The following is a 13867-nucleotide window of genomic DNA, read 5'->3' as shown; positions in this document are numbered from 1 at the left end:
GTCAGCCTCGGTTTCTTCATCTGTGATAAGGGAATAACAAAGGCAGCTCCCACAGAGTGCAATTTGGGAGTCTTTGTTTTAAAAAAAAATCGCAAACCTTTCAATACTATGTTAGCTATTGTTACTTTGGAAATTAATTTTGTATCTATGCACGTATCTTATTGCCCCAGCTAGTCTATGAAGTCCACGAGGGCAGGGACTATGGCTTATACTTCCTTTGTATTCTACCCCAGGCAGCACGTAAGATAGCATGTATTAGGGATCTAAAGTGTGGACTAGGTGGTCACCGAGGGACTTTCCTTTCAGCTCCAATATGGAATCCACGAGGCAGGCAGCTTTGGGACAAGGGTGGTATTGGCATAGGGCAACATTAACACAAGTTTTTTGTTTTTTTTTTTTAAATAAGAGCCTCTTGGAAAACTCTTGAGTGCACAAAACATGTCCTAGTTAATTTACCCACTTCCTTCAGCTATGACAGTGCTAAATGTTTACTGGACCCAGGTCTGAAATAGATATTAAAAGTCCCAAGGAATTTGGCATCTGTCTGGGGTGGGGGCCAAGGAAGAGGAGGGTATACCCTCAGCTCCTCTAAGTCTGGGTGATGAACAGCTAGCTAGCTAGGGGAGAGATGGACACTGGCTGCTGCCCTGGACTCCACAGCAGATGACTGGCATGCTCTCAAAGGGAACAGAGGGACCCTTTTTGATGCCTCAATCTTAAATTTCCAGAGGTGGGTGGGAGAGAAGGAAAGAAAGGGGGGGAGAGATAGAGGGAGAGAAAGAGGGTGTGTGAGAGCAAGGGAGTGGAGGGAGGGAGGGAGAAGGCGAGAGGGGGAGAGAGAGCGAGAGAGGGCTCACACATGCTTGGGTAATGGAGGGAGGAGGGGGGCTGGCTGGTAGAGGGAACGAGCGCATCATTACTGCACAGGCCGCCCTTCTTCAGGCAGACCATCCATCTTCATATCACCAGACAGTGACATCTTGGAACACGTAGCAGATAAGATTTAAGCAGCTCAGTGCCAGGCGGTGCTGTGCCACTGGGAGAATCGCCTTCATCAGTCAAGTGTATTTACTAAACACGGCCACAACAAACATTCAGCGAGCGGCTGATAGCTCCTCAAGACTTCATAATCTCTCCAGAAGATACATCGGCTATAATTAATTGAAAGAGATGGGACCCAGTGATTGGAATTTTTAATGAGGAACATCTGTTCACTCTCTGTGTACAGCACTGGGCCACCCCTACAACGCCCCAGATCCCCTTGCTCTCATACCCTGTGCGTGCCCTCTGACCTCCTCCATAAGGTTTGTTCACGGGATAATGATCTCAATGCCCAGAAAAGGTCAAGAAAGACCAAATGGGATAGTAGCAAAGAATATGATGTGGGCTGGAAAAAACAGGAGATGCCCTTGACTTTCCCTTCCAGAAGGCTAGGTCATCCCTGAAAGGAGGGCAACCACTGACCTGTAGAATATTTTAGGGCTAGAATGGATGAAAGAGCTCATGTAGTGCCAACTATTTCATTTGACTTCACATGTATAATGGGTCTGCCATTTCTTACCTTCTCCAATGGGTGGGAGAGAGGGTGAAGGGAAAAAAAGAATTTGGATCTGAAAATAAAAATTTAGAAATCAAAGAGGCCCAACATTGTAAAATGGGAAGATCTGGATTTGGACTCCAAAGGGCTGGGTTCCAATCCTGGATCAGGTATGTAATTATTGGCTGTTGTCACCCTGGACATATCATTTAGGTCTCCACAAGATGATGGTCCTTTTGTCTGCAAAATGATCTATGAAGGTTCTTTCTAGCTCAAACTCTTAGGGTCTTCAGCCTAGGGGGCTGATAATGAAGTATACTCCCCACCTCCTAACAGGGAAGTGATGGACGGAAGTGAGACAGAGGTTTCTCAGACATGGCCAATACAGAATTTCTTTTTGCTCCACTGTATATTTGTTACAAGAATTTTGTTTTCTTTTCTTCCTTCTTTTCCAGAGGCTGGGTGGCAAGAAGGAAAAGAAAATCTATTTCATTTAAGTGGGGAAAAATAAATTAAAAATAATCAATCCCGGGGTCTCCACCTCAGAGAGGGCATGAGATTTGCCCACAGAGATAATGCAGTAACAACAGTCTGGATGTGAACCCAGGGCTCCTATTCCAAATCCGAACCCCTTCTCATTTTACAGGGGGAAGAAATTAAGTGGAGCTGGGGGGTAGCGGGGAAAGGATGCCAACTCTGACAAAGGTCAAGAGGAGGTGAAGGCCAAACCAGAAGGACCAGTGTTCCTATCAGCCTCAAGTCCAGTAGCTTGCCCCTAAGCTTGGCCCAAAGAAAAGAGAGGTGCAGGGGCGGCTTGAGGTAACCCTGCTAGGCTGACATTCTTCTTATCAGAGAGGACATGGAACTGAGAAGGGGAGAAGGGGTTTCTGTTCAGAATACCCTGGTGGTTGGGCTGTTTTCCAACAGGCCTGGAATGGAGGAGTGGGAGGACAGAGATGGGGGGGGGCAGGGTGTGATAGGTTCATTTATTACCTGCTTGCCTTTACATTTCTAGGTGGCTCTGTTTTCAGAGGATGCAGATGCCTGAGGAGCCTGAAGCACAATGGCAAGGATAAAGCCTTTTGAGAAATGCCATAAACCAGACAGGTTACTCAGGTATCCTATCCAAGGCAAACAAGGAAGAAGGCCCTGTGGAGATCCTGGCCTCGGTACTGGGCCCTCCTGCCTGCCCCCAGTACTCGTTTAAAAAAAGCCCCAAAACATCCCATTTGTCTCTTGAGCTGCAGGCTGGGAGCAAGGCTTCCTTTCCTTCTGGGCTGCGGTCTGAAGGGAGAAGAGGGGAAGAGCTCAGAATCCACAGCTTGCTGCAGCAGGTAACCCCAGATCTGCTACTTGGCTCCAGGACTGCAGCTGGGGGCGAGATAAGGGCAAGCCAGAGCCTTCCCAGTTATCTCTGATTAAAGATGCCAGACCCCTTGAAGGAGGGGGGCTCTCCTCCAGCTCCAGGGGCCATGTGTTCTAAACTCTCTGGCTGAACCAATAGGAGGAATCCCATTATCCCCTCTGTCGGCTCTGATTTGCAACAAATAATGGTTTGATTAATTAATAAGCAGGCCAAGCTGGATAGAACAGACCCAGGGATGACCTTGGTACCTCCACTCACAGGGATGGGGGATGGTGGAGGGCTTTGCTGGGGAAGAGAGAGAGAGAGGAAAAGGATTCTCCGGAGCCCACAGAGCGTGCGCATAAATCTGAAAAAAAAAGCATCCCGTGGTTGGCTAGTTTTCAGAGCTGTGGCCCTGAAGGATGTGGGGGGCAGATGGCACCATCCAGGTCTCTCTTTCCCATAGAAGACGCTAAAGCGGGCAGGGGTAGAAGATGGGGTGGGGGTTGGGGAAGCAAACATCAACAGCACCCCACACACACACACACACACACACACACACACAGACCTGCCATGAAAGGATAATTCTGTCCTCTCATCTCCCATCTGGAGACCAGCCAACTTCATAGAGGGCCAACAGGGAACTGGGTCAACAAAGCTTAGCGGGATGGAAAGGGCCTGCACAGGGGGGAAATGTGGGGGGAGGTGACAGCCCTGTGACCTCCACCAGAGACCAGCGGCACCACATACCCAAGGATCAGGGCCGGTCGCCCAGGAAGTTACGGCAGCATCCCCCCCCCCACCCCAGCAGACAGGCGGGCTTCAAAAGGCTCAGTGTTTTAGCTGGGGGAAACGCTGCTTGGGCCCTCTCTCAAAAAGCGGCATCTGTGGGGGCTGCTATTTATTTATTTATTTTTGAGCAGCGGCTGGAAGTGCAGCTGCAAACGATGAAAGAAGGGGAGGGGGAGGGGCGCCCTGTTCGAGGGAGAGAAAATCAGTCATTCCCTGGTGATTAGTGAATAATTTCCCCCAGTCAGAACGCAGGACATGCCCTATTAGGTTTAAAATAGACTAGTCTTCATTTAATCTGTCCCTTCACAGCCTCCCTATTACCTTGGAAATATCGGTAACCCCCACGAAGGGGGCCTGGTGATGGATCGACTCCACCAATTCCCCACTTATTTCAGCATCCAACGCCTGGGCCCCTTTAATGACTCATTCCCGGTAACTTTATGAAGTTATTCTTCTTTGCTTTGTGCCTGTCTCTTCCTTAACTATCTCTCCCCTTCCCCATTTCCCCCCTCCCCCGGCTTTCCTCCCCCCTCCCCCCAAAAGGATTAAATTCTCAATTGCGTCTTTGTGCCCGACTTGATGGGCCATACATCATCTATTAATCCAGTTCCCGAATCCTTATAGCTTTCCCTGGTGGCCTCAGTGTTTCATTAACCGCTGTGGTGGTAAATTGCTGGAAGCAGATATATCACGGCCCTTTCTCTGGGGTTACTAAATATTTCTGAGGCAGTAAGGACTCTCTGAGGAGAGCGATGGCGTGCAGTGCGTATGAGTCACCCAGCAAGGCACTTCAGGCTCCATGAGGGGAATATTTATGAGCGCTCCTGCACCCGTGTGACTGGAGACAGCGGGCCCGGGCATCTGCTGAATTGGGGAGCAGGGAGGGAAAGAAGGGAGACAGATGTCCTCCATCCTCTGTGTCTGCAAAGGGTCTCCCACGTTCAAGCGAGAACTGAGCCGGGACAAGGGGTGCTCGACTCCCCGCAGTGCTGAGGCAAGAGCCAGGACCAAGTCCCAGAAGGAGGGCAGGGAAGTTGCAGCCCTCCATCTTGTCTGCATATGGTAAAAAGACAAGACCCAAGGGACTGCATATAGAAACTGATGGAGAAAAAGGGAAAAAAAAAATCAAAACCAAACAACTACAAGGAAGCTGCAACCTCCCCCATGCCACTCTCTCAGCTGCCATCCACCAGGGCCCAGCAGCAAAGAAGGAAACAGGCATTTATTAAGCACCTACTATATGCCAGGCACTGTGGAGCAAATATCTCATTTGATAATGCTAACAAGCTAACATTTGTAGGGTACTTATTATCTGCCAGGCACTGTGCTAAGTGCTTTACAATTATGATCTCATTTGATCATCATAACAACTGGGGTGGGGTGGAGGGGAGGTAAGAGCTATCATCATTATCTTCATTTTACAGTGGAAGAAACTGAGGCAGACACAAGTTTAAGTGACTTGCCCAAGATCACAAAACTAATGAACAGACAGCAGTCTGGATTTGCAAGCTCTAGCTCTAAATGATAACTAGTCATGTGACTAAAAGTGACTCATAGAGAATCGCAAGTTTAGCACTAGAAGGGATTTCTGGAAATCTAGACCAACCCACTCTGCAGAATGGGAAACCGAGGGCTAGGAGGAGAAAGACTTGGCCCAAAGCTGCCCAGTTAAGCTAAAACTCAACTCTTTTCCCTTTCCCCTACATCCTCTCTAAGACAGTCCTCACTCAAACCTCTGAGCTTGGTGGTCTTTTCTTACCTGAAAAACAAACAATGGATAACAACACCCATACCATATAAGGTTTTTGTGAGGACCAAGTAAGAATATGTGTTAAAGTCAGCGGTCAATTAAAAAGCACTAGAATCTACTATGGGGACCCTCCTCCCCAATCCTTTTAAAATGTCAGGTAAGGGACAGACATGACACTAAGGAGGCATCTGTAAGAGATTTAAAACTTCAGGCAGGTGCCAAGTCTCCTGAAATTAGGTGGACTCTCCCACCACATTCCCCCATCCTCAGGCTTTCCATTTCTGCACTGGGACTTCTCAAAGACTGTTTGCCTCCAAATGCCATTCGTGAAAGACAAAAATGACGTGGTGAACATTGGCTCCTTGGGAGCTGAGGGTCAGGAGATGGGAAACATTGGCTCCTTGGGAGCTGGGGGTCAGGAGATGGTGAACATTGGCTCTGTGGGAGCTGGGGGGGTCAGGAGGTGTAAAACATTGGCTCTGTGGGAGCTGGGGCTCAGGAGATGGTGAACATTGGCTCCTTGGGAGCTGGGGGTCAGGAGATGGTGAACATTGGCTCTGTGGGAGCTGGGGGGGTCAGGAGATGCAAAACATTGGCTCTGTGGGAGCTGGGGCTCAGGAGATGGTGAACATTGGCTCCTTGGGAGCTGGGGGTCAGGAGATGGAGAATATTGGCTCCTTGGGAGCTGGGGGGCAGGAGATAGTAAACATTGGCTCCTTGGGAGCTGGGGGTCAGGAGATGGTAAACATTGGCTCCTTGGGAGCTGGGTCAAAGGGGTAATGGGCCCAGGCAGAATGAAAAAGCAAATGAGTAACTCCCAGGTAGCTGGAGAATTTAGGATTTCTGGGCCTTCCTCCAGACTCAAGGAGGGCCTATTCCACTCCCAAAAAGCATCCCTTTCTTGAGATTGAAAAGTCACCACTACCAGGTATTTGGGATGAAGCCCATCCCAGCCAGCAAATGCTTTAAGCAGGGACAGGCCCAATGTCCCCACATTGCTACTGCTCCCAATTGGGCAGGGGAGATGATGTCTTTGGAGAGATCTAGGTGGGAATTTTGCGTATTACTTGAAGCATCGGATTTTCTTCCCTCCTCAAACCCCTCCCCATTTTTCTTTGCGGTTTAATTAGTATTTCCAAGTGGTGTAATCCCTCCGGGAACAGTCATAAAAATCCAGGAGAGAATCGCTGCTAACAATGGTTCTTAATTAGGAAGTGCTTCACTCCAGACTGCAGCATGCGTGTGTGTACACAGGGGTGGAAGGATATGTTTGGCAGGGGGAAGCCTGAGGGGGGCGGGAAGGTGGGAGCAGGGACCCAAAGAGGCAGGCAGCTGCACAGAAACAGCAGGGCTTGTGGGAATGGTTGGATGAAGCTTGCCCTGGATGGGGTGTGTTGGAGAGGACACCTCAGCGGGGCCTTTTATCATAGCTGTCATTTGCAGGCCAATTCCCAATTTGCTGTTGTCTCTACTCTCTTCAGTTTCTCACACCTGGAGGTTTTATTTGTGGGTTTTTTGCACAGCTGGGAGCCAACAGGACCGGAACATGATGAGTGACTCCAGGAGGTTCCTTTTTAGACCAAGAGGGAATCTAAAGGCCTTCTAGTTCAACAAAACTAATTCATTTGACAAATGGGGAGACTGAGGCTCAGAGTGGGGAAGGGACTTACCCAAAGTCACACAGTAAATTTGTGGCAAGGCTGGGAGTCAGTCTGTGTGCCTCGATTTTTATCATCTGTAAAACGGGAATAATGATTTCTCGCATTCCCTACCTCATGGGTTTGTTGTGAGAGAAAGCACTTTGTGAATCTCAGTAATTGGAACCAGTATTACAGGAGTCTGTCAGCTCCTCTTTCTCTTAGGAAGGTCTTTAAACATTGGATAGCTTCCCCTTTGTGGAAAATGAATTTGGTTTGACCTGGAGGAAAGGTAGGCAGCCATCTTCCCAAGTATCCTGGTTTCTGATCCTAGATCCAGGCATATTTCCAAGTATCTAGTGTACAACCAGGATAGTGGTTTAAATCCTTTGTCAAACCCAGTCCTGAATGCATACATGCATACATACTCGAGTGCGAGCGCGCGTGCACACACACACACACACACACACACACACACACACACACATACACGCCCCACCCAAGTCCTAGCACCTAGCAAGAGATTAGGAACACATCCACTTTACCTGTCGGCTCTCACTTCTCCAGACACCATTGACCGTTTTTGTTGGTGCGATGGTGACCACTGGCGGTGTGCTGGGGACGCTGTGGCCCCCTGGAGGAACAATGATGGGCCCCATGGGTACTCGCTTAGGCGTGCTAGCAGGAGAGCTGTGGTTGGTTGCCGGAGAAGAGACTGGGGAAGATTCACTGCTTATTGAAGACCCTGTAAGAGAACAAAGAATCTGAAGCAAGGGGGAGGGAAAAAAGGACAAAAAGGTGGCACTGAATCTAGGATGGGTGTGTCAAGACCCGAAGGGTATATACAGCACGCCTAAAGTGCATCTCATCAACCAGACTGATTAAAGATTCCAGAGCCTCTGATGGAGGTCCTTCCAGCCTGAGATGAGTAGGAGAGAGGGAGGTGTATGGGGCCAAAGCTGGACAGCCAGGGACCAAGATCAGGCTCTACTACTTTGGCTGCATAACCCTGGGCCGAGTGACTTCACTTTCCTTATCTGTGAAATGAGAGGGGAGGAGTAGATCATCCTCTTCCAGCACTGAAGTTCTTCAGCTTAACCTCCTGAAATGGCCCCTCCTTCCTTTCAACTCTTCTGAGGACTGCCTCCATAGTTCCTGAAATGCCTTTTGGCTCTAAATATGTGCTCCCGTGGGGCACTTCCCTACAGGCAGCTGGAGCACAGGGCCTGGACTCAGGATGTCAGAAGTTTCGATCTGGCCTTAGACTCTTGCTAGTCGGATGACCCAGGGCAGGTCATTTCACCTCTGGCAGCCTCGGTTTCCTCATCTGTAAACTGAGGCTAATAAGGGCACCTGCTTCCCAGGGTTGTTGGGAAGATCAAATGAAACACCATTTGTAAAGAGTTCTTGAGCTTTAAACTTTCTATACCATGCTAGCTACTCTGACTGTTACTGTTATTCCTTTTACAAGAGCAGAATTCGGGGCTTCTCCTGGTTTATTTAGGCATTTGTTTGTAGTGGTTCACGGCAAAGTAAAGGAAAAAAACCAGAGACGTTGTAAGAAGACCTCTGGACTAGTGAGGCAGATCTGGTTTGCAGTCCCAGCCCTATTAACCACTCACTCTGTGTCCTCAATAGGGCAAGTCACCTGACTGCTCTGGGCCTCAGTTTCTTCACCTGTAAAACAAGAGGATGGGATCTGAAGGCCCTTCTAGGACTCCATCTCTAATTCTGGGTCAGTGCCCTTCCAATGATCTAGTCTATGAAGCACCATGCTCCTGAAGGAGGAAAAGGGGGCACCCAGACACTTATTTAGCCTCTGCCAGGCAAATCAACGGGCAGCTAGGTGGCGCCATAGTGCGCAGAGCGCCAGGCCTGGAGTCAGGAGGACACATCTTCCTGAGCTCAAATCTAGCCTCAGACACCTCCTAGCTGTGTGACCCTGGCCAAGTCACTTAACCCTGTCGGCCTCGGTTTCCTCATCTACATAATGAGCTGGAGAAGGAAATGGCAGCCCACTATGGTGTCTCTGCCAAGAAAACCCCAAATGGGGTCACCAAGAGTTGGACGTGACTGAATGCCAGAGCAACAAAATCAAATCAATATGCTAGTTTCCCTGGCACATCTCCAGTTGAACGGTCTCCAAGAAGCTTTACTCCCCTTTCCCCAATGACCTGACAAATGTCCATGGCTTTTGCCCCTCTCTCTAATGCACTTAAATATATTAATCTCTGAGTCTTATCACCTGACCAGACTATGAAGGTAGTGAACCTGTCTTACCTAAACTTTGCAGCTACCCAGAATTGGAGTCACAGGTCATGAGTTCTAATTCTGACGGTGACATTTTGAGCTTCACCTCAATAAGCCTCAGTTTCCTCACCTATCAAATAATACAGTTAGACCAGATCGCTAGGGGTCTCCTTTAGTTCCAAATCCTCATGCCTATCAGAATGGTCTACATGCAGGTTTTTAACGAATGTTTGCAGAGCTCAGTCTTTGGCTATGGTTCCCCTTTCCCACTGAGAAGTAGAGTTGAGTGTACAAGTCAAAATTAGGTCAATGGCTCAGGAGATACCAAGCTTCCTATAGAAGCCAGTTCCTGTGACAGGGTAGGGAGGGCTGGGGCAAAACTGCAGTGACGTATCTGGAGCAGGAGGACCCACAGTAGAATCCTGGCTCTGTAAAAGAAATGACCCAAGATCCCACCCAGCTCAAAAGTCAGTGATGGATCCCAGGGTTTCCTCCATCTAAACAAGCCTACGCCAACGATCTCCTGTGCTGCGTGTTGCATGTTGCTGTCTTAGGTGCTGTGGGACTCCAAAGATGAGTAAGACGTGATCCTTGATGCCATGGGAAATAAACAGAAAGCTAAGCAATATAGGAAACTGTCAAGATAATCCATAACCCTTTGGGCTAATGAGTTGACTACCTACAATGTACAAGTCTAGTACTAGTCTAGGCACCAAACAAAAGCACTGTTTGAGAGAGCACTGTGAACAAGTATGGCTTGGTAAGACTCCATTGGAGAAGGCAAGGGTTGAACAGGGCCCTAAAAATGGGGAGAGCAAAGATAGGCAGGGAAGAAAGGACAAATGATGAAAATGGCCTTTTGATCTGTTTTGTGCAGGATTGAGAACAAGTAGGGGGCCAAGAAAGGAAACTTATTCTAGCCATGCAGGTGAAGAAAAGGGAAGACACCACAGGTTTTCAAAAGAACTCACAAGCCTTGATGACTGATTAGTTGTGTCTGTTTGGGGGAGGGGGACGGAGAGAAGCTGAAGATAACGTGGAGATTCTGAGACTTGAGTTGACTCGGTGGTACCGAAGAGAGACTGGGAAGTCAGGAGGGAGAAGGGAAGAGGAGGAGTTTCATTTTACATACTGTTGAGTTTGAAGTGACGGGGCATTTGAGGGCAGCAGGCAGTTGGTTATACTGAGCTAGAATTCAGGGGAGAGAAGGGGACAGAGTTGGAGATTAAAGGGCCCATGGGCCACGGCACTGGGGCCTGCTACAGCTACAGGGTTTCAAAGCCTCCAAAAACTATTAGCAGTTTATTTATTATTCACTATGTCCCTGGTTAGCTCAGGTAGCTTGGTCACACAGGAAGCTGGTGATGGAAAATCCTTTGTGGGAGGCACTGGGAGGTGGAAGCAGCATCTTTATCTGTGGCTTCTGGCACCACCCCCAACTGAACACTTCCCCTTGTCCTCAGGGAAGTGTTGGAAAGATGAAGACCATCCAGTCTCCAAAGCTGCACCCCCTCCATTGCAAATCCCGCCCACATTACTGTTTTCTCTTTCTGAACACTCCTGCATCTAAGAAAGTGTTCTGCACACAGGAGGTGCTTAATAAAAGTTTGGGAGGGAGGTGAATGATAGTTTTGGGCAGCTGCCTCCAATCTAGAGGTAAATGTGTCTGGTGGGGTTGAATGCCTCTTTCACGATTGAGATAGGGGCTAAAGGAATATTAAGAATTAATTATTCAAAGCCTAAACATTTACACCACTCTCTTCTCCCACCCCCAAGAATCCAGGAGAGACAACATTCAGCATGGGTACAGCAGTTAGTCAGTGATGGACAATCATCTTGTAAAGGGCATTATGGGAGAATCTTTCCAATGGAAACAGTCACAGAATTTCAGACTTCTTGAGGCCCTCAAACTCCAGGCTTCAGCCCATACTTCAGTAGGAAACCCTTGCTCAAGGTAGGTCACTCTCATAGGGAGTCCTCAGGATCATAAGATTTTGGAGCTGGAAGAGGGGCACCCCTCCACCAGCCATGTAGAAGGTACCTAGTCCAATGAATACCTCAGCAGGAATTTCTCCTGCAACATCCCAGTCAAGAGGATCATTCACCTGCCCCAATACTTCCAGTAACAGTGACTTTATTGCCAACATTTTAATCAAGATGGGTTCCAACCAAGCTCTGTTTCCAGGATTCCTGGGTTCAGGAAGAAGGAAGCTGGGGAGAGATGGTGATTCAACAGGAAAGGAATGACTGGATTCAGGACCAAGGCCAAGACTAAGAGACATCATTCTGCCAGGCAGACTGGAAGGCTACCTGGAGTGAACAGAGCTAGATTTTTATGGGGAAACTGAGGCAAGGGGGTTGAAGAATCATGAGTGAAGCACAGAAGGGATAACAAATGTCATGCCCCAAGAGATGAGTGGTCAGTCAGGTTTCAAAAGAGGACGTGTAACTTACCAACAACCACATGAAAGAAAGCTACAATTCATTAGGAAGAAAAGTGCAAATTAAAACAACTTTAGAGGTTTTACCCCCATACCCATCAGCAAAGATGCTACATGCTGGAGGAACCTTCAGAAGATACTTGGTAAAGGTGTGAATCGGTCAGATTGTTTTAGAAAACAATTTGGAATTCTATCCAGAGCCACTAAATTGCATGTAACCTTTGAACCAGAAATACCACTTCAAGGTACATGTGGCGAGAAGGTCTAAGACAGAGGGAACAACTTATTTTTTAAAAAGGAAGGCAGCGGGGCAGCTAGGTGGTGCAGTGAGCAGAGCACCGGCCCTGGAGTCAGGAGGACCTGAGTGACACACTTACTAGTTGTGTGACCTTGGACAAGTCACTTAACCCCAATAGCCCTGCCTTCCCCCCCCAAACAAACAAATAAACAAACAAGTAAGTGAATGAATGAATGAATAAATAAATAAAAAGGGAGGCAGCTGAGTAGCACTGGTGGATAGTTTTGGACCTCTAGTCAAGATGTGAATTCAAATCCAGCCTCATATCTTTACTAGCTGGGTGACCTTGGCCAACTCACTTAATTTCCCTCAGCCTCAGTGTACGTAGAGCATGCCTTCCTAGGGCCCTTTTAGCTCTAACTCTCTACCTTTATGGTGCTTTCATAGAGGCTGCTAAGTGGTCCGGTAGATAGCATGCCAAACCTGAAGTGAGAAAGATTAGAGTTCGAATCTAGCCTCTGATGCTTGCTAGTTGTGTGACCCTGGGCAAGTCACTTAACTTCAGCCTCACTTTCCTCACCTATAAAATGGGAATAATAATCTCATCTACCTCCCAAGGTTGTTGGGAGGTCAAAATGAGAAATACTTGCAAAACACTTTACAAACCTTAAAGCGCCATATAAACGCTAGCCAATATGAACAACGATAAATACTTTCCAGCATCCCTTTTTGTAGGGCAAAGAACTAGAAAGGAAAGTGGGTGCCTGTCAACTGGGAAACTGAACAAATTACGCTCTAGGAACTGTAATGGAGAGTCACTAGGTTATCAGGAAATGACGAATGTAGATAAACAGATAAATGGAAATGAGCATCGTACAGTCTGACCTCTGTGACATGTGTGTATGTTTATAGACATCTGTGTATTACGTATACATACCCACGCTTAATTGCAGCCTTCTTTGGTGGAGGGGAAGGAAAGGGGAACAAAAAGTTAAAAATGTACAGCAGAGAACAAAAAAAAAAAGCCAACAAGGAAGCAAAGAAAAGCTGGGCAGCTCTGAAAATGTTGTGTAGTATTTATTATATAGGTTTCCTTGAAATGGACATTTATTGATTTATATTGAATACTCTCATGTTCTGCTGTGTACATGGCAATTTTTTTTCTCATTTTGTATTTAAATTTAAAATAAATGAAAAGATTTACCAAGAAGTGATGAATAGGAAGAAATTTTGGGAAAGATCTTACGAACAGATGCAGAATGAAACAAACAGAACCCTGAGAATAATATATGCAATGACCACACTAGCATGAAGGAAAACAACAGGGAAAGCCTTCAAAGCTGGGACCTAGCATGACTTCAGTAGACCTATGGACCCTGTCTCCTTCAAGAAAGCTACATTATTGTCAGGCATGGCCAATGGTTGCTTGGCATTGATTGGATGTATTTGTTCAAAGGGAGGAAGGGACTAAGTCTAAGAGATTTGAGGGAGAAAGGCAGCAGCAATATGGCTATGAAGGAAAGGAAACAAAAGCAGGTCACTGGCCTAACAAGAGTAACTTGAGGGAAGAAAACCATGTGTGAAGGAGAGGGGTAGCTCTAAGTGAGGGAGAGGGGAGAAGGTGGCTACTGTTGCATGCTGTGGCTTCCATGTCCTCCCACCCTTTTGGCTACAATAACATCGTATGATCTTAGCTGCTAATAATTCTTTCCTGGAGCAGCCTCTCCAAAGAATTACTTTGTATCTCCTCTGTGTTATTTATGTCTGTGTACACAGCTTCCCTCAATAGACTATAAGCTCCTTCTGGGCACGGGAGGTTTCATTTTCTTGTCTCTATCTTCTGAGCCCAAGGTGGAAGGAGCTCAATTAAATACTCG

At 47.5% G+C, this 13867-nt stretch overlaps 1 protein-coding gene across 5 annotated transcripts in view; it reads right to left on the bottom strand.

Annotated features, from left to right (window-relative positions):
• GSE1 (Gse1 coiled-coil protein) overlaps window positions 1-13867 on the bottom strand; it is a 717997-nt gene that overhangs the window by 29634 nt on the left and 674496 nt on the right. For all 5 annotated transcript variants that reach the window (XM_036750482.1, XM_036750483.1, XM_036750485.1 and 2 more), the window contains one exon: window positions 7607-7806. In XM_036750482.1, coding sequence (XP_036606377.1) covers window positions 7607-7806 — 200 coding nt within the window. The remainder of the gene's footprint in view (window positions 1-7606; window positions 7807-13867) is intronic.

Source organism: Trichosurus vulpecula, chromosome 3, assembly GCF_011100635.1.
Source record: "Trichosurus vulpecula isolate mTriVul1 chromosome 3, mTriVul1.pri, whole genome shotgun sequence".
In the NCBI taxonomy this organism is placed as follows: domain Eukaryota; kingdom Metazoa; phylum Chordata; class Mammalia; order Diprotodontia; family Phalangeridae; genus Trichosurus; species Trichosurus vulpecula.
The sequence above is the reverse complement of the archived record's forward strand: the minus strand, read 5'-3'. Positions and strand labels throughout refer to the sequence as shown.